Genomic DNA, 19,449 nt, shown 5'->3' with positions numbered 1-19,449 from the left:
GTCCACATTCCAGTTGATTCCATAGTTCTAAAACTTGTTTTGTCTTCTTGTGACCTAGCATTAAGCAAGTTACGGATCCCACACTTTTACCCCGCCAGCCAAGTTGAGATTGTTCAGTCCAGCGTGGTCTTCGATATTAGCAGCCTTATTCTTTATGCCACTCAAGCCATTCCTGTCCGCCTGAAAATTCTGCTTGATCGGCTATTCAGTGTCTTGAAGCAAGAAGAGGTCCTGCAGATCCTTCATTCACTTGACTGGACACTTCAGGACTATATTCGGGGTTATGTCCTTCAGGTACAATACAGTGCTTCAATTACTGTCATACACAATGGCTTGTTGAATAAAGAAGTGTCAAGGGTAGTAATGATGTACGAAGTGTAACAACTTAAACCAGCAAACTCGGATTTTAAGTGGTTCAGATTAGTTTATATAGGTGATTTGCTGTTTATGCTATGGATAGCTGCACTTTGTTCTTGGCATTTCCCTTTTGAATAATCCCAATAGAACACATTAAATATTTTTTTTTTTCATCATGGCTTTCTCCATAAGCATCTATTAATCACAATTTTTTTCATGCTACAAATTATCAATCAAAGTTAAAACATTTATTGTTCAATATAAATGGAGTATAGCAAAGTATGCACTGGTTGCCTAACTGAAATGCCTTCTGTGCAATAGCTGCAGTTACACACATTTTTAGAAGCCACAAGAGCCTTGTAGATAAAATAGGGCGCTTGTTGCTAATTACATATGTTACTCTTGCAGTGAATTTCAGTAATCAAAACTTTACTTTTGCTTCAGCTGATTTACTGTAGTTGGCAATAAACATATCGCTTCCTATTTGTTCCCCCCATATCATATCTTTCTGCCTTCTTTTAACCACTTACAGACCGGACCATTTTGCTGGTCAAAGACCAGACCACTTTTTTGCGATTCGGCACTGCGTCACTTTAACTGACAATTTCACGGTCATGCGACGTGGCTCCCAAACAAAATTGACATCCTTTTTTTCCCACAAATAGAGCTTTCTGTTGGTGGTATTTGATCACCTCTGCGGTTTTTATTTTTTGCGCTATAAACAAAAATAGAGCGACAATTTTGAAAAAAACGCATTATTTTTTACTTTTTGTATATATAAAATATATCCCCAAAAAATATATAAAAAAACTTTTTTTTCCCTCAGTTTAGGTCGATACGTATTCTTCTACATATTTTTGGTAAAGAAAAATCACAATAAGCGATTATTGATTGGTTTGCGCAAAAGTTATAGCGTTTACAAAATAGGGGATAGTTTTATGGCATTTTTATTAATAATTTTTTTTTACTAGTAATGGCGACGATCAACGATTTTTATTGTGACTGCGACATTATGGCGGACACATCGGACATTTTTGATACATTTTTGGGACCATTGTCATTTATACCGCAATCACTGCTATATAAATGCAGTGATTCCTGTGTAAATGACACTGGCAGTGAAGGGGTTAACCAGTGGGTGGCAGTGTAGGGGTTAAGTGTTCCTAGAGGTGTGTTACTAACTGTTGGGGGCTGGGCTTTCATTTAGTGAACACTGATCTCTGCTGCAATCACATAGAGCAGAGATCAGCGTCACTAGTTGCTAGGCAGAATGGAGAAATGCTATTTACAACGGCATTTCTTCATTCAACCGCCCCGTGAGACGAACGCGGGTATGCCCGCGGCGATTGAGTCCGCGGGTCCCACGACCGGACTCACGGGGGTCCCGGCCAGCACGGGAGCGCGCTCCCGATGGCAGGGCGGCAAATTTAAAGGGACGTACAGGTACGCCCATTTGCCTGCTCTTGCCATTCTGCCGATGTACATCGGCGTGCGCTGGTCGGGAACTGGTTAAACAGCTCTGTTGTTGTGATACTGCTTAATGAACGTATGTGGTTCAAGGCCTATTACACCCATCATTTTTAATTCTTGGAGATGTTCAGGAGGCTCTTACATACTGCCTCTCATGGCCTTCTATATCCCACCCCATTTGCCTGTCCTTTACCACAGTTATTCAGGAGTGTTTGTGTCTCTTGGAGCTGTACACATGTCATCAGTCTCCTTGACTGTTCCATTAGTCAGAGATCATTTCATGCCATAGGGCTAGCACTCTTTAGAAAATTTCTGTAAAAAATCAGTCTTTAGTTGCTTTGATGCTTCATAGATCTCCATTACATAGTTGTATGGTTAACTCAAGGTTGGTAGGCCTTCAAGGTTGGAAGACCTTGATGCCTCAAACTGGTGCGAAGTCGACAAAAAGGATAAAATCTCTACTTCTCTAAATAGGTTAAGAAGACTTCTCATATTTGATAGTGGGCCAGTCTGGTACCCCTTTTCGCTGCATTCCTTCATAAAACAAAAACTTTTTCTAAGCAAAACATGTTTTTTTTTCTCCTGGCGGCCTCTGCCTGGGATGACATTGCTAGTCCACCAATGTTAGAATTTAAAAAAGAAAAAAAAAAGATCTTTCTCCTTATCAATATTTCTACCTCAAAAAAAGCAAGGGAAGAGGCGCCTCTGGGTGTAGAGATAACATACACTTTAATTATAAAAACGTATTTAATACAGCCAACTCACATTTTGGATGTGATGTATGAGCATTCAGTCACTTTAAAAGCTGAGCATGGATGTGGTCATCTGATAGTCCGTCAAGCTGATGTGCTGTAGCCACTAGCGGCCAGGAAGTGACACAGACGCCGGCCGTGGAGCGCAGTTCAAAGCAGAAAGAAGTCTGGAGTGCAGGCGGAGAGAGGTGACATCATGAGGTGGGCGTGACCGGTTTCGTGAGCAAACAGGCTGAGATCGTTTGACAGCCGCGCTCCTTCATCAAGCAAGTGGGACAAATACAGACACTGATATATATATAGACCATGCACAGGAGGAGGGGGAGGAGGCACTTAAAATGCAGGTGCAGAGGATTACAAATCTTGGTTGCAAAAAAAAAAAGGTGTCAGCGAAAACAGGAAATAAGATATAAATAAATTGGAAATGGAAGATAATTAATAAAAATGATATAAAATATATATATATATGTGTATAAAATAACAGTAAAAATAAATAAAATAATAAAGATGATTAATGTAAAAATAAAATTGAAAATCAAATAAATATAACAATGATACCGCAAACATTCAAGACTCATGGGTAAGTACAGAGACAGCAATAGATAAAGGATATTCAAACTATATCATAAATGAATTTGTTAAACCGACATGATATGGAGAAAATGGAGGGAGAGTTCTTTTTTTTTTTTTTTTTCCTCTCCCTTTTCTCCATATCATGTCGGTTTAACTTTAATTTATTTATGACATAATGTGCATATCATTTATCGATTGCTGTCTCTATATTTACCCTTGAGTTTTTAATGTTTGAGGTATCATTGTCATCATTGATTTTCAATTTTATTTTTACATTCATCATCTTTATTATTTAATTTATTTATATATATATATATATATATATATATATATATATATATATATATATATATATATATATATATATAATTTTTTTTTTTTTTTTTTTTATTAATTATCTTCCATTTCCAACTTATTTATATCTTATTTCCTGTTTTCGCTGACACCTTTTTTTTTTTTTTTTTTGCAACTAAGATTTGTAATCCTCTGCACCTGCATTTTAAGTGCCTCCTCCCCCTCCTCCTGTGCTTGACCTATTTATATCAGTCTTTGTAGTTGTCCCACTTGCTTGATGAAGGAGCACGGCTGTCAAATGATCTCAGACTGTACGCTCACGAAACCGGTCGTGCCCACCTCATGATGTCATCTCTCTCCGCCTGCGCTCCTGCTTTGAACTGCGCTCCACGGCCGACGTCTGTGCCACTTCCTGGCCGCTAGCGGCTACAGCGCCTCAGCTTGACAGACAATCAGATGACCACATCCATGCTCAGCCTTTAAGGTGACTACGTTTTTATAATTAAAGTGTATGTTATCTCTACACCCAGAGGCGCCTCTTCCTTTGCTTTTTTTCACAGACTTTGGAACATGGTTTCTGTCCTTCACTGATGGCAGCCCTGGATATGGAGCTCCTGGTTTTAAATGCTTTCCTTTGTTCTACTGGACAGTAGCTTTTATATTTGTAATCATACGGATCTTAACATAATATGGACTCTCATTCATATAATTGGATTTTTTGGTTTCAATTGGTGAGAGACTGGTGGACATTGGGAAATATCTTTGACCCTGTTTTTGTGCATTTACTTGTGTATAATGTTTTTACCTCGCTCAAGGTTGGCAGGAATTAAATGATGCTTTTCTGCGTAAAAATTTCAACCAATAAAAAATTGCTAGCTAGCTTTCTGGGTCCAAGGCTCTGTTTGTTCATTTTTTTACCGCGTTTATGCCAGTATCCTTATCAAAAGTTTCCTTTCTAGATTTGCTTTTGGCCAAAAAAAGAGATGGCAAACCTAGAAACTTGGTAGGGAACATGTTTGCTTTTCCACAAAAAACATTGTAACCTTATACATGGATCTGGGGGCTAATTCATTCTAGCTGTTACATTTTGTGCCTTGAATGATAGCCACTTTTGAAATAACTACTAGTTTGCTGTCTAACCAGGGCAGCACAGCAAAGAGCCATACAATTAAGAAAAGAAAAAAAAAATCTGATTTATTTTCTGTCCACCCTAAATATAGTAGAAGGGATTTCTGGGTAACTGGCAAGAATATAACAGAACAGAGTTAAATTATGCTCATTAAGCTCATTGCAAAAAGCTTACACTTCCTGCTACAAGTTGCTACAATTATGTTTTTATGCAAAGCTCCATTATGGTCTTATATCATGACACAGATCAATATTTAATGATCTGGATAATCTTGTGTTTTAGTGTTGGGATTAAAAATATGGAATCAATTATCTCCAACCCTCTACAGCATGAAAAAAATATGATGATACATTCTTCATCAACCTGGAAAGTCTTTCATGGACTGTGAAAAATCTCAGTAGGCTATCAAATACATGTCCTGTGATAAAATATTTATTGTAGTTATTGGGAAAAGTTAGACAAGGCCAGAGTTTGATATAACTCCAACACTCAAGTGTAATTACAGCTGTGCTTTGTGGACGCTGGCTATAGATCAATACGCCTTCATTTATTCTCTGATCTTTAGTTGCCTGGAAGATTATTAAACTTGCAATGGGGAGAAAAATGGAGCTCGTCTTAAATGAGCAGCTCATCTTAAACTTAAATTGCAGGGCTTTTCTCCTTACATTAACTAATCAATCTAAAATTACACATGAAACGCTAACATGTAGCTCTCTCCCTTTTTAATGGAAAGCAATATGCATTGTATTTTAAATTACAATTAAAGATAAAATCCAGGCTAAATAAACAGCATCTCAATATAAGGGTCATGTGTATTCCTACATAAATCTTGGTGTCCCCTGTGTATTTTTTTTTCTAGGTCTGTGCAGTAATCCAGCATGAAACAACTTCTGCACTTTGCCTCAGTGCAGGAGTTTCCTGTGATAAAGACCAGTCACTTCTGCTCTTTGTCCTGGGGCAGGGTGACTGGTCATATATCTGCATCCCTGTATTTTTCTGCAGGCAGTCCATAGTCAGTGGAGCTATTGGGTCTATCCCACATCTCTGCACAGACCATCTGTAGCACATTGATGATATCACTGCTACTTATTTTTTTTATTATTTTTTTTTGTTTATGGGAAAGTGCAATTGACAACATTTTGACACAACATTTGGTCAGTAGAAATATACAAGAATAACAGTGTTCCTTATGATTATATAGTTTAAGGTTGGATTAATTCTAAGGAAGAGAAATAATGCAGTAGGAAAATCGCGCGCGGGGGGGGCATCTCCCATGCAAGTTAAGGGCATACTGTATCTCATAATAGCACATTGTGAAAGACTTGCCTTAAAATTAAGCCCTCCAGTGGTGCACTGTCACCATACAGAGCTTCTATCTTCACCCGGTCTTTCTTCCCTGTTCACAAGCTTCAACCATTTGAATGGCCAAGCCAAGATGTCATCACTCCCACGCAGGTGCACAGGAGCCATGATCGCGGCACAGTGCTCTGAAGAGAATATACTTGGTGTGCTGTCCCTTCAGATCGCAGTGTGCATGTTCCGGCAACCTCCTGGCTGCATATCTCATAAATGTTGCACATTAAAGAGATATTCCTTGCACCTACAGGTAAGCTTTATTATAAGCTTTCCTGGAGATACACGTTACTAACGGGTCTTTACTACCACTTTAAGCAGTACTTGGATGGATGGCGGTCAGTCTATTATCTAGCAGTTGCAGGAAGAGGGGAAGGCATCAGCTAATAGAATATAAAGTATAACCTAATTTAGGTGGAAGGTAGAGGGTTAGTTGAAGGATCCTCATTTAAGTTTGGTTTGATACCATTGAGTGTATTTGAAATATTGCATTATTAATTGTTGGGTATCTATAAGCAACGTTTTAATGAGAGATCCCCGTATTTTATTATGTAAGGAGGCATCCATCCATTCTATTCAGAAAAGATAAGACTGTTTATCTGCAAATAGAGATGGTGGAAGGTTCTGGATAGATTGAATTATGTAGCATGACTTTCCTTGCAACTAGAGTTATTGGTAAATATAATGAGATGTCTATCAGGCCAAAAAGTGTCTATTCGGGGGTTATGGGCAAATCGTTTTATACTAAGTGTGTGGTAGCATAGAGTACTACTGCAATACCTTCTGGGACACACCCAGAAGGCATGAACCAGTCTGTACCAATGATGCTTTTAATATTTGGGTTTGCAAGGGCATTAAGTGCACATAAAGTATTTTTTCTCCCTTTTGTGGCTATTTGAAAATATATTTGAACTAACATTTTTGGTCCCAAAGTTCAGTTTTAACAGGTTTATCCACTCAAAACTATATTTTAAGTTTATGTAGATATCAGCACATTGATTAATTCAATGAATTTTATCAGGAACTACCTGTAATTGAACTCATAAGTCTGTTATTTCTGATGTCCATTTTGAAGGGGACCTAATCTCCCTGTGAATAAATTTATTTTAATTTACAGAGACTACAGAAGGAGGATTCAGACTATACCAATTTTTCCGCTGCAGAGATCTTGCAGATGGAATTCCCTAGATATAAAGGCCAGGCACCTTTTTTATACAAAGCTTTTGGTTAGACTATAATGATGCAAAGCTGCAATATAGGCAGTGTCTGACACCCTCAGTAAAGAAATCATGGGGGAATATAATAGTTGTTCCTGTTCGAATGATCACTATTGTAACTAGCCCTCCTTTCTCATGCACAATCAACAAAGTAAATTACAGAGCCGTTGCTGAAAACAAAAAAAATGCTACTGCACTTATCCCTGAGAACCAGAAATTCTAATTTATATTTTTAACTGGGTAATCTGATTTGACACCTCACTGCAACAAGGCAGATGGAATATCCCTAAGCACCATACCTTCTGAGGATTAAGAGCTGAAGCATAGCCATCAATTTAATGTTGTGCATAAGAGCTCAATATTATTCAGAATGATCGGGCATAATTCCAGATTCACGTTTTCAATACCTGATCAGTAAGGAAAGGTTTCTGGATCAGTTCCTCACTGTTTTTATTCCAACATAAATGTAAAATGTAGACCACCAACATAAATCCACTGGATTGCTGATGAGACCATGTTACCCACTTCAGATACCAGCATACTAGTATAAGACAATAGGTGTGATAGGTGAGAAAAAGATCAAATCTAATTAGATGTAACAAGAATTCAGTCTACACATAGCAGAAGCAAAACTCAAATTCAGTCTTTAGTAAAGCATTTCAGGCAGCCATAGTTTGCCCTTCCTCAGGGCTGTTTGTATAGGACCATGGCCCATGATTACAAATGTCTGTAAATGATTTGCCCCTTTCTATCATGGATTCTGCAAGACTGAGGGGGGGGGGGGGATACCAATAGGTGTGATCATTTCTAAAGTGGATAAATCAAAATAATGAGTTGATTTTTCTCCCCAACAGCTTAATGGAAAGTATTCAGTTGACTATCATACACTTTATGAGCATTAACAGAAAAATAGTGTAACCATAATTTTCCTGGTTTTGTTTCTGTATTAATTGGGCAATTTTTAATTTTAATTGGGCTAAACGTTTAGCACTGTTTTCATATTTATACAATTATATTATATTTGGCAATTGCAAGAATTGGAATTGCATTGCGGAGTTTGTTGACATTTAAAACTATATTATCCAGACATTAATTTCTTTACAATCTGGGAAGTTTGTATATGTGTGACCAAGTTCCTTTTTCTCATTCACTTGGTGTAGGATGCATCTGGAAAAGTCCTGGATCACTGGACCATAATGACAGTCGAAGAAGAATTGGCTACATTACAACAGTTTCTTCGCTTTGGGGAAACCAAGTCCATTGTAGAACTTATGGCAATCCATGAAAAAGAAGGCTACACTGTACTTATACCCCCTACCAGATCAAATTCGGACATCAGGGCATTTATTGAGAATAGTAACCCCAGAAGCAGTCCTATTGTGCCTCCTGTATTGGAGAAAGTATCTTCATCTTCTATACATCCATTTGAGAACATGATCAATAACATGGCTTTCACACTGCCATTTCAGTTCTTTAGCCCCCTGCCTCCACCACTCATTGGCTCACCACCCGAGAGGCCGCTAACAGAAAGAAGTCAAGACAGAGGAAATGAGAGCACACAAGATCCCCATATATCATTCTCTGAGAGCAGCTTCTTGGCTTCCAGTTCTGCATCATTTCATTTAGAGAATGAGTCTAACGTAAGTGCTCATGATGTTATGACCAAAGCTGAAGATGATAGCCCGTTGAGTGATTCTAGCTCACACACCATGTCAAACTATGATTTGGCATCAGTTTCCCCTGAAGGTACACTGAAGCATGTTGACCGAAATGGGTCTGGACCCAGAAAGGGACGTGTATTCTGCACAGCTTGTGAAAAGACTTTTTATGACAAAGGAACATTAAAGATTCATTATAATGCTGTCCATCTGAAGATAAAGCACAGATGTACAATTGAAGGGTGCAACATGGTTTTCAGCTCACTGCGTAGCAGGAATCGCCACAGTTCTAACCCTAACCCACGACTTCATATGCCAATGAATAGGAACAATCGTGACAAGGATTTGAGGAATGGGCTAATGATCTCTGTATCAGAGGACTACAAAAGGTTAGGACTTAAATCTCCTTCTTTGGATAATAGGCCTAATAATTATGCAAGTCCTGTCTCTGAATCAAAGGTTCCTTCTGGTCTACCTAACGTTGGACAGTCTTGTGTTCTAATCCCTAATTTAAAAACTGTTCAGCCTGTCCTGCCCTTTTACCGAAGTCCAGTTACCCCAGCTGAGATAGCGAATACTCCTGGTATACTTCCTTCTCTTCCAGTCATCTCTTCACCTGTCAGTGAAAAACTGCCATCTCCCGACTTACCATTAGATGCAGCGCCAAAAAAGAAGTCTCGAAAATCTAGTATGCCCATCAAAATTAACAAGGAAACTCTAACTACACCAACCGAAAGCACAGAAAGTATTAATTCCGAGGAGGAACTTTCATCACAAAAAGATGATGAGCAGTTGCTAGATGACTGTGATAACAATATAGAGGGCTCAGCAGAGAATCCAGGTGGACTAGAAAGGGATCATGTGCAGTCTACAGCTTCATTCCAACCCCTGAATGGAGGGGAGCATAATTCTCACTCTGTTATGGATAAAAGTTATGACAATATGTCTTCTGACTCTGAAAATGAATTTCATCCCTTCAAACATGAGCCGACACTGAAAGTGGATTCCAGTGAAAATAAATATGAACATTCAAACCACTTTAATGTTGTCAAGCAGCTGGCTGACCCCTCCCTGTATAATAAAGAACAGCCAAAACACGCAGATTTTGAGGACAGTATTGAATTTCGGCCATACCCTTTGAGCGGGGGCATTTTTGGGGCTATGTCTAACAAGGGCTCAGGCTTTGGTGACTCTGTAAACATAGAACGTGGAGAACAGCATTTGGAAACTCCTAAGGATGAAAACCGCTTTCACTGTGAGATTTGTAAAAAAGCATTTAAGAACCCATACAGTGTTAAGATGCATTACAAAAATGTGCACCCCAAAGAAATGCATTTATGTACAATAGATGGTTGCAATGCTGCTTTCCCATCTCGAAGGAGCAGAGACAGGTAAAGTCACATTAAACAAATATGAATCATTTTGTTTAATATTTTTTTGTCATATAATATTGAAATTAAATACACTATGCAAAACTCAGGACGCAAACTTTAAAGTATTTTTTGTATTAACTGCTTCTAAATTGCTTAAAACCTTATGCACCGGTAATGTACAATTTTTAGGAGGCATAAACGTATGTACAGCCTTTAAAAGGGGCCAATCTGATTCTGCACTCTTAAAGCAGTTGTATACCGCAGACGTTTTTTTGTTTTTTTTCCCTGCAAGGTAAAGTCATAATGCGCTAATATGCATACTAACACATTATGTGAAACGTAACTTATAACTAAGCTGTTCCAGCTCCGCGATGTCAGCGTTGCTGTCGCTTTCATCTTCAACCGTTTTGCTTCTGGGTTCACGGGCTCTGGCTCTGTGACGAGCCGAAGCTGCGATGAGGTCACCCCTGTGAAATCACTCGGGAGCCGCCGTTCGCGGCACAGGTTTTGGAAGGGACAGCAGGAGTGGTCATACCTTGATACCTTTTTGATAGTACTAGGAGAGTCAGGAGTCAGACCAAGTCTCTCACATACCAAGCAGCGGGTCCCTGAACACTATCACTACCTCAGTGAATAGAGCTAGAGCGGTCAAATTTTTCTACATTCTTCAGCATGCCCCCCACTTCCTCTTCACTGGAGTTTGACAGCTGCAGGATCCTATGGTTCCCACTGCCCCTCAGTGTCTCTGGTGAGATCAGAAAGTCAGAGGAACGGATGGCACTGCAGTGGTGAGAAGAGTTGGGCAAGTGTTTAGGGACAGGGGGTAAAATAGGTAGTTGATCTCTTTTACCTTAACGTAGGTAGACATTTTCAGTTTAGAACCAGCTGAACTCAAAGATTAAGCAAAGCTTAAAAAGAGTCATCTGTATTCTTAGTCCGGTCACTTCTGTTCTTTCCTTGTGCAGGGTGACTGGTCTTGTCTCCATCCCTCCTGTGGTTCTCTGCTGGCAGCCTTTCATGGGTGGGCCTGCTAGGTGGGCACAGGCTATGTGCAGCTCAGTGGTGTGGTCACTGCTACACTTTCAAGAAAATATCTGGGTTTGCAAAGGCATTTGGATTTATATCCTTTGTGGCTATTAAGAATCATAAAAGCAAGTTTAAGCATCTAATTTTTTTTCTAAGAAATTACACCTCTTTGTGGCATAAGGTGATGATTGGGGATGTTTTCACACAGAATATCTGGGGAAGGGATGTATAAAACATGTGTTGGGGAAAACTGGGCAATATCTAGGCTTTACATATTTAGTTTTAAATACTTACTATTACTAATAAAGTTAAATATCAAAATTATTTATTTTAGTAACATACATAAATTTCACATTTTATTAGCCTGATTAAATTGTGCAAATATAAAAAAGGTCTGATGCTTCAGGTAAATGCAGCTATAACCAACTCAAATGGCAGGGGGCAGAATTAAGAGAAATAAATCTTCAAGGACAACATTGTGTCAATTTAGCGACACACCTACAGATTTAAAAAAAAGATTTAAGTCCTTCTATAATCATACATTATAGTACTAAAGTAAAGAGGGGTAGCCTTTATCAATTGGAGAAAGCTAAATCTTTAGAGCCAGTTCACACCAGAATCGCTTAATGCATTTCTTATGCACGCCCCAGCAGTGTGATTTGACAGCCCATTCATTTAAATGTGCTGCAAGTCACACCATAAAAAGTAGTGCGTCCAATGCATTTTGAATGCGATGTGGGAAATGTAAATGAAAAGTATCTTTCCGCACCGCATTCTGGTGTGAACCGCTCCTAACTCCACAAATTTGAAAAAATCACCCTTGCTTTGCCCCCTACCCACCGGCCCACACTGCAAGAGTTAAGTGGTCTAGGGGGTATATTCGGCTCTGACGCTGCCCGCTTCTACAGAAAGCTCAAGTCTGTGGGTGGTCCCTCTGCATCATCACATACTCAAAAGCTCATGACAATAGAAAATAAATTAGAGGCATTAGTTTAATGTTAGTTTAGAAAACACACCATTTCAGTAAAATATACACTAAAATAAATTTTAGGGCACAGAAATGCAAAACATTACCCATTTATTAAATTTTTTTATAAAATATAAAAGATGAGATTGTGCTGCGTAAATAGATACCCTAGATGTAAAACCTTGCAATCAAGTGTGCCCGTGAAACAGCAAGACCCCTGATGCCTCATCTGTAGTTCAATGAAGCTAATGGAATGCAGATCATGTTTCATTAGCTGCTTCCTCAGTCATACTGGCTGGAGACAGTGACACCAGGAAAACGGAAGTTCCATTTTACACGTCACTTCTAGGTCAGTAGAAGGACAGTAGCTGATCTCCCTCCCCTCTAGATAGCGACATCCTCCATGCCAGTCCCACGTCCCCCAATAGGTGCTTGGAACCTGCCAACAGTCGAATTGTTAGATTTACACACACTCCCAGTGGCTGCAGCTGCCAGGGGTGTGTGCAAAAACATCCAAAGCCACCATGATTGTTTCTATGTTAGTGGCAGTAAAGAGGTTGGTTTGTCTGTCCAGGATAACCTTTAGAGAGGTGGCTGAGAGGGACACTGCTGGAGCATGAAATAAGTATTTACTCTTTTCTAGAAGCCATAGACATAATGAGTATTTAACTCTTGCAGTGTGTGTTAGGGGAGGGCTCACTGCAAGGGTGGACTTTTTGTATTGCTTGGGTTGAAGCTTACCTAGGGGCAGTAGCATTTATACTTGTGGACTCCCTATACTGCTGCTGACACTACAGTTCAGGGTCCTCCTGTATGTCTTGGCCATCAGGCCTGCTCCACTTTCAGCTCCAAGGCAGAGCATGTCTTTGGATGCACTTCCATGTTCTTGCCCTTTTTTTAAATACATTGTTTGGAGTTTGTTTCCTTAATCACTTTTATTGATATATATATAAAATCAGTCTTGACTGTCTCCTGCAAAAACGTGTTGAGATATCACTCCAACGTGTAAGCATTTGACAAGATTTGGAATATTGCTTACACCTAACCATTATATGTCAACGTATATTTGTACCTTGTCTATTTTTATCACGACATAGACATTATCTACTATGTCTAAGTTCCATGGGCACAATTTTTTTCCCCTGTATTCTATGAAAACAGGGACGCCAACATTGTTGTACTTATGGCCCTCTCTAATTTATGTCACAATGATATCTATTCATTGAATGGCAGCGCTATACTACTTATAATAAACAGACATGGAAGAGAAGGAAGTAAAGAATATCAGACTCTTATACATAGACAAAATCAACCAAACACATTGTATAGAAAAAAAAAAAAAAATTCATTTCCATTGAATAATAATGAAAGTTCTTACATTAACAAGTTCTGGTACCTATGTTTTGATTATATGTACTTTTTATTTCACAGGCACAGTTCTAATCTGAACCTTCATCATAAACTACTGACCAAAGATGCCATGGAAATGCAAAACAATCCTTACAATATTCCTTTTCTCGTCAAAGAGATGTCCAAGGATCGTTTCCAGGACTTGCCATTAAAGAACCCTGGACAGACATCTGTGATCTTTAAAGGAATGAACCGAACAGGGAGTCTGGTTTACCCCCTGAACAAGATTAGAGATTCTTGTTTGAACAGCTTTGCTGCTGAGTCTATGAATGACAGCGTTGTGTTGGACTTGAGCACCACCTCGAGCATCAAATCTGCCAGCAGTTCCCACTCTTCTTGGGACTCGGACGGTGGTAGTGAAGAAGGTAACCTACCAGTGGACGATAGTGATGAAACCTGTCGAGGCCTGAGCTTCATACCACAGAATGAGATTTATCACAATTGGAATTTGGTTGCTAAAGCTCAGCAAAGTTTCTCAAACATCCCCTCTGGTATGCCAATTACCTGTCACATCTGTCAAAAAACATATAGTAACAAAGGGACATTCAGGGCCCATTACAAAACTGTCCATCTTGGGCAGCTCCATAAATGTAAAGTGGCAGGCTGCAACATAATGTTTTCTTCTGTGCGTAGCCGAAATAGACATAGCCAAAATCTGAACCTTCACAGAAGCTTTCCAGAGTCACTGAATCCTGTTTAGGTGAAATATATGCAATCATATTCTATTATGGTGAATTAATGTAATAGTTGCCAAAGTGGTCAGATTTCAGTTACTATGTCCTCTAAAGATAATCTGTGATAAACATGGGCAGTGTAAACTGAGTATATGGTGAAATAATATGAAATCAGAGGTTACCTTCAGCCATTGTCATACCTAACTTAGTTGACATCCAGGTCCTATTTTTTTTTAACAATCCCCTGTCTATGATTCCCTATACATCCAAATTATTTTTATAGAAATTGTGAAATTAGATAAATTCTAATAGTGGGCAGAAATAAGTCTGGCACGGAGAAGGGTGGGAATGATAATAATGACTTGCTTAATAAAATAAGATTTAAGTGTTTAATAGTGGTGCATATAGTGCACTGTGGCAATATATAAGGATAATAGTAGTGTGCTTTAATAGTGACAGGCCTACAAGAGACTACTATGTAGCGATACTCCCATGGGAGCTGCAGCAATTACTGTCCAGGTCTTCCCAACACCTGCCCCCCAGCCAGACACAAAACTGTCTCATTCAATATTTCTTCAAGGACCAGTCTAGGGAATGTTGTTTTTATTTTTGAAGAACTTGGGTAGGAATGAGGGAAGTGGTGGGATACGCCAAAGATAGGACCTATTTACAGCTGAGGACTTGGTTTTCCTTTAGGACAAGCCATGATGAAGTCCAGGTTTGTAACAAACAGTAGACTTCAGCTTAACTAGCGGTAGAGCCATCAGAACAAAGTCCCTTTAGGTAGGAAAATGTTTGGACAGAGCTCTTTAGAAAACCAGCCGGTGTCCCCTTTAAAGGACCAGCTGACTGTAATAAGGCACCAGAGGGGTAACTAAAGCTTGGCAATAATTGCCAGTTTCCAGTGCTGATTGCTGGATGACCAGAGCTCAGACAGAAATCAAATGTGGTGCTACCTCAAGGTACATGTGTTATATGGATGTTTAATGTTCATACAGTAATTCTAAGGTGAACTTTCACTTTTAAGGTATACACTGCAACAACCACAATACTAATTCATGTATGGAGAGCAATTGTAGAATCTGGAACAGCTGATGACAGCTGTGTTACTTATTCCAAGTTCTACAATTATGCTATTCCATGCAGGACATTCATATAGAAATACAAGGACCATTTGAAGTGTATGAACTACATGGACAGTAAACACACTTCCTATTGGACTAGAAGGCACTAATACAAAACATGGAACAAAACTTCTATACATTTGACTGAGAAAACTCCTTAGATGAAAAGTACTTGATGTTTCATAATTGAATTGGGATACCTGTGAACTTGTGTCCTTTGTAGAGTGCATGCTTATGTATTATTATGGAAATAGCTTATCCTGTGGTATGAATATGTTAGTTTGAGTAATCGGAGAGACACATTTATGGAAACTGGAGCAAAGATGAGGTGTCGCCGCAGAGCTGCCATTTCTTTTTCTCAAAAATGAACCACCTCTGTTCCTTTCCTGCAGTTTGCATAAGCCCAAGGGGTTGAATTACCAAAACTGGGGTGTGAAAAATCTAGTGCAGCTCTGCATAGAAGCCAATCAGCTTCCAGGTTTTTTGGTCAAAGCTTAATTTAACAAGCTGAAGTTAGAAGCTGATTGGCTACCATGCACAGCTGCATCAGATTTTACGCTCTTCAGTTTTAGTAAATCAACCCCCAAGTGTATTTCATGACATAATAGGGAAATAAATACCTTACTTACCTTATATCAGTTTATGACGGTGGAATCTGGACCAAATCACTCACTGCTCTTTTCCATGCACTTTTTTTTTTCATTTTTAGGGAAAAGCATGATCTTGAAAGAACGAAACAATGATGCATTTCAAAGTAGAGGATGTGCAAACAGCTCCTTTTACTGAAACACAAAACAAACCACTACTGCTACCATGCCAGCTGCCAAAAAAACAATTTTTTGTAGAAAATATCTTGTGTAAGTAGTAGTCAGTTATTTCCAGTGTACAGCTTTGATACAATGCCACTGAAGCATCATCACTGTAAGCTGTTTTTGTCTCAATATATGCTATGCACTTGTTATAGGCATTTTTGTATTAAAATGCTTTGCTCACTATTGTTTTGAATGGTATGTTCATATTTCTTTTATATTCTTGCTTTTTCTTACTTTACATCAGAAAAAGCAATTTTTTTTCCAAAGCATGATGTAAATAATATATACATTTCTGTTGTATTCTAAATATATATATATATATGACAATTCCAGGAGGACTGGATTTGTGAAATGGTTATTATGTACTGTGTGTATATATTTATATATAAAATTTTCACCAAACCCTAATAGATTTCAGTTGTTGTGCTATGTAGCAGCGTGTCACGGTTTTGTTGATGTTTAAATTATTGGGAATGAGCCCAGTTGGTGTGCAAGTTCTTGCGATGTAGTAGTGAGTGGGAATCCTAGTACAGATGGTATATGAACCAGTGAAGAAAGACTACCAGATGCTTATGATTTCAAATAACCAGCTAAGCATCCAGTAAATGGTTCATTCAGTGTCTTATAATAGAGTATTTTCTGTTTTAGGTCAATAATATTGATTTCCTGAACTGTTCTTCAAGGGGAAGAGCACTCAAAACTTTTTTTCTTTTCATGAGCTTCAGTGGGTTTATTCACCTGCAGCTTGAACCTATAATAAACAAATTTTGTTTAAAACTGAGCTCAGGGGATTTATGTTTTATTAAAGATACCTATTATCCTTACAGACAGGCATGGTAAATTTCTTTGCATCCGACAACCCTGGATACGTTATACCCATTTCCATATGGAGTCTAGCAACTGCATCCTACTATTATTTAAAAAAAAAAGGTCCTGGAGAATTCATTTTAGGTGGAGAAAATAGTCCTTTCCTCTTCCAATTTGTTTTTTCTTTTTCCTCCTTTTCTTTATCCCACTCTTTCACCTTTTCTACTTCTCCCCATTCTCCCACCACCCTTTTTCTCATTTCTTTTGTTTTTTCTCACCTTTTATTCTCCCCCTTTTCTTTCTCCTTCCTTTTATCCATCTCGGTCTTTTCTCCAACATTTTCTCCATCTCCACCTTTTCTTTCTCGCTCTCATTTTATTCACCTCTCCCTGTCCTGTCTCCCTTTTTTCTTTTCTCCCCATCCATTCTTCCTGCCATTCTCTCCCCGTCCTTTCTCCCTATTCTTTCTCCCTGTCATTCTTATCTCCTTGTCCTTTCTCCCTCCTTTTCTTGTTCTCTCCCCATCCTTTCTCCCTTACTTTCCTCTTTCCTGACCTTTCTCCCTCTTATTTTTATTCTTTCTCTACCTTTCTCCCTTTCTTTCCTCTTTTCTCCTTGACCTTTCTCCTTCCTTTTCTTCTTCTCTCCCTGTCCTCTTGTTCTTCTCTCCTTGTCTTTTGTCGCTGTCTTTCTTCTTCTCTCCTTGTCCATGTTTTATCCTCTTCTTGGCACAGAGCCAAGATGTTGAAGGTTGGGATAGTGATGGGTGATCAGATCTGCTGGAATGTCCTCAACACTGGGAAGGTAGATATTTTATTATAAACTAGGATTGCAAATTTCTGGGTGCTTAGGTCGTACCTACATTTCTTTAACTAAAATTATTATGTTTTCTGTTTAGCCACAGATCGCTAGAATAATTGGGTGTTTTTGCTTCACTTGTCACTTTTCTTGGTGCAATTTATTCAGAAATTTACTGGAATTAGAAAATCACTAAACGCAAAAAAAATGCCTCAATATTGGGTTGTTAGGCTACCCACGTTTGTGGCCGTGCAGTCATACGAAATTGAATTTCTTACTTTGTGTCTACTACAGCTTTTATGTAGTCAGGAACACATTATCAATACCTATGGATATATTTTTGGAGTGGATCTTGATGGCATAAATATGTACAGATTATGCGGCCCCAGTTAAAACGAATTACACATCGTCATAGTTGTGGACTTAATGCAGTCACTGCATGGAGGACAGTGAACACTGGTACATACATGTGTATGTTTTATTTTGAATATGAACATTTCCTGCAATATATGTTAATAACAATAACACAAAATCAAGCTCCATTCAAACCTGGTGTCAGTTGTAGGTGGACACTTGTGGTATGAATCACTCAACATCTTCTGGAGACTCCAGCGGTGATAATCTTCTGCAGTGGTTTCTCATCCCCTATACAGCCATATTTTTATTTACACATTACTTTTGTATAGACTTCATTGTGGATGGTCCCTTCAGATCAGGACATTTAGCTGCATGGTACAGATAACCCTGGAGTATATATTTCACTACTGGAGTCTCCAAGAAAGATCAGATATAGCATGTGATTCAACATGCCAACAAGCAGACAACCCTGAAGTTGGCCTTTAAAAATTTAAAAGACAATCACATTGTTTGTGTTTTTCAATAATGTGGAACCAATTAATGTTAATTTGGGTTAAAAAATTGCCTTTTTTTATGTGGTCCGAATGTGTTCACAATAATTAACTAGTTTTTGTGTCTTACAAAATCTATTGTAAATTGATAGCTATTTAAAAGCGAAATTGTTTCCACAATAGCTACAATACGTTTGTATACACTATGTATATTTCTTTTGTATTAATAAAACACTGTTTACGTTACTTTGGTAAACTCTATTTATTTTGAAATAGCAAAAAAATAAAAGATTCCTTTGTGGCTCATATGAGTTTTTTCTAAATCTGGGCACTTGTATGCAATTTAGTATGCGTGTGTGTTTATAATATATCATATTTAAATTTTCTAACAGAGATTAGGCATGCTGTGTTTTTTTGAAAGTGCTGTACACTACAGTCAACAACACAAATGCAGGTCCTTTTTTATTTGATCATATTTTACTGTCTGTCATAGCTACAACTCACATGAAAGCTGTTTTCATGGGAGAGGCTTTTGGAGCAATCACTGGATTTTTTTTTTTTGTTTGACAAACAGTGCAAACTAACGTAACAGCAGGAAATCACCCAAAGCTTCGGAGCTACTACAATTGTGTGCTGCATTAACATACATTGGGGCTGATTTACTAAACTGAAAAGTGCAAAATCTGATGCATAGAAACCAATCGGCTTCCGGGATTAAAAACGTAATTGAACAATCTGAATTTAGTAGCTGATCAGCTACCATGCACAGCTGCACCAGAGTTTGCTCTCTCCAGTTTTAGTAAATCA

The 19,449-nt window shown here is 38.5% G+C and overlaps 1 protein-coding gene across 6 annotated transcripts in view; it reads left to right on the top strand.

Moving 5' to 3' along the window:
* Nucleotides 1–18,888, top strand: part of BNC1 (basonuclin zinc finger protein 1) — a 363,494-nt gene extending 344,606 nt beyond the window's left edge. For 5 of the 6 annotated variants that reach the window (XM_077472395.1, XM_077472396.1, XM_077472391.1 and 2 more), the window contains 4 exons: nucleotides 59–294; nucleotides 8,306–10,194; nucleotides 13,601–14,070; nucleotides 16,087–18,888. In XM_077472395.1, coding sequence (XP_077328521.1) covers nucleotides 59–294; nucleotides 8,306–10,194; nucleotides 13,601–14,070; nucleotides 16,087–16,163 — 2,672 coding nt within the window. In that variant the 3' untranslated portion in view covers nucleotides 16,164–18,888. The remainder of the gene's footprint in view (nucleotides 1–58; nucleotides 295–8,305; nucleotides 10,195–13,600; nucleotides 14,071–16,086) is intronic. The other variant, XM_077472392.1, reaches the window with a different exon arrangement.
* The last annotated feature ends 561 nt before the right edge of the window (nucleotides 18,889–19,449 follow it).

The sequence above is a fragment of the Lithobates pipiens genome, unplaced genomic scaffold, assembly GCF_037356315.1.
Source record: "Lithobates pipiens isolate NorthernLeopardFrog02 unplaced genomic scaffold, aLitPip1_a1.2 Scaffold_8, whole genome shotgun sequence".
Classification (NCBI taxonomy): Eukaryota; Metazoa; Chordata; class Amphibia; order Anura; family Ranidae; genus Lithobates; species Lithobates pipiens.
Note: the sequence above shows the minus strand (reverse complement) of the source record. Positions and strands in the feature narration are given on the sequence as shown.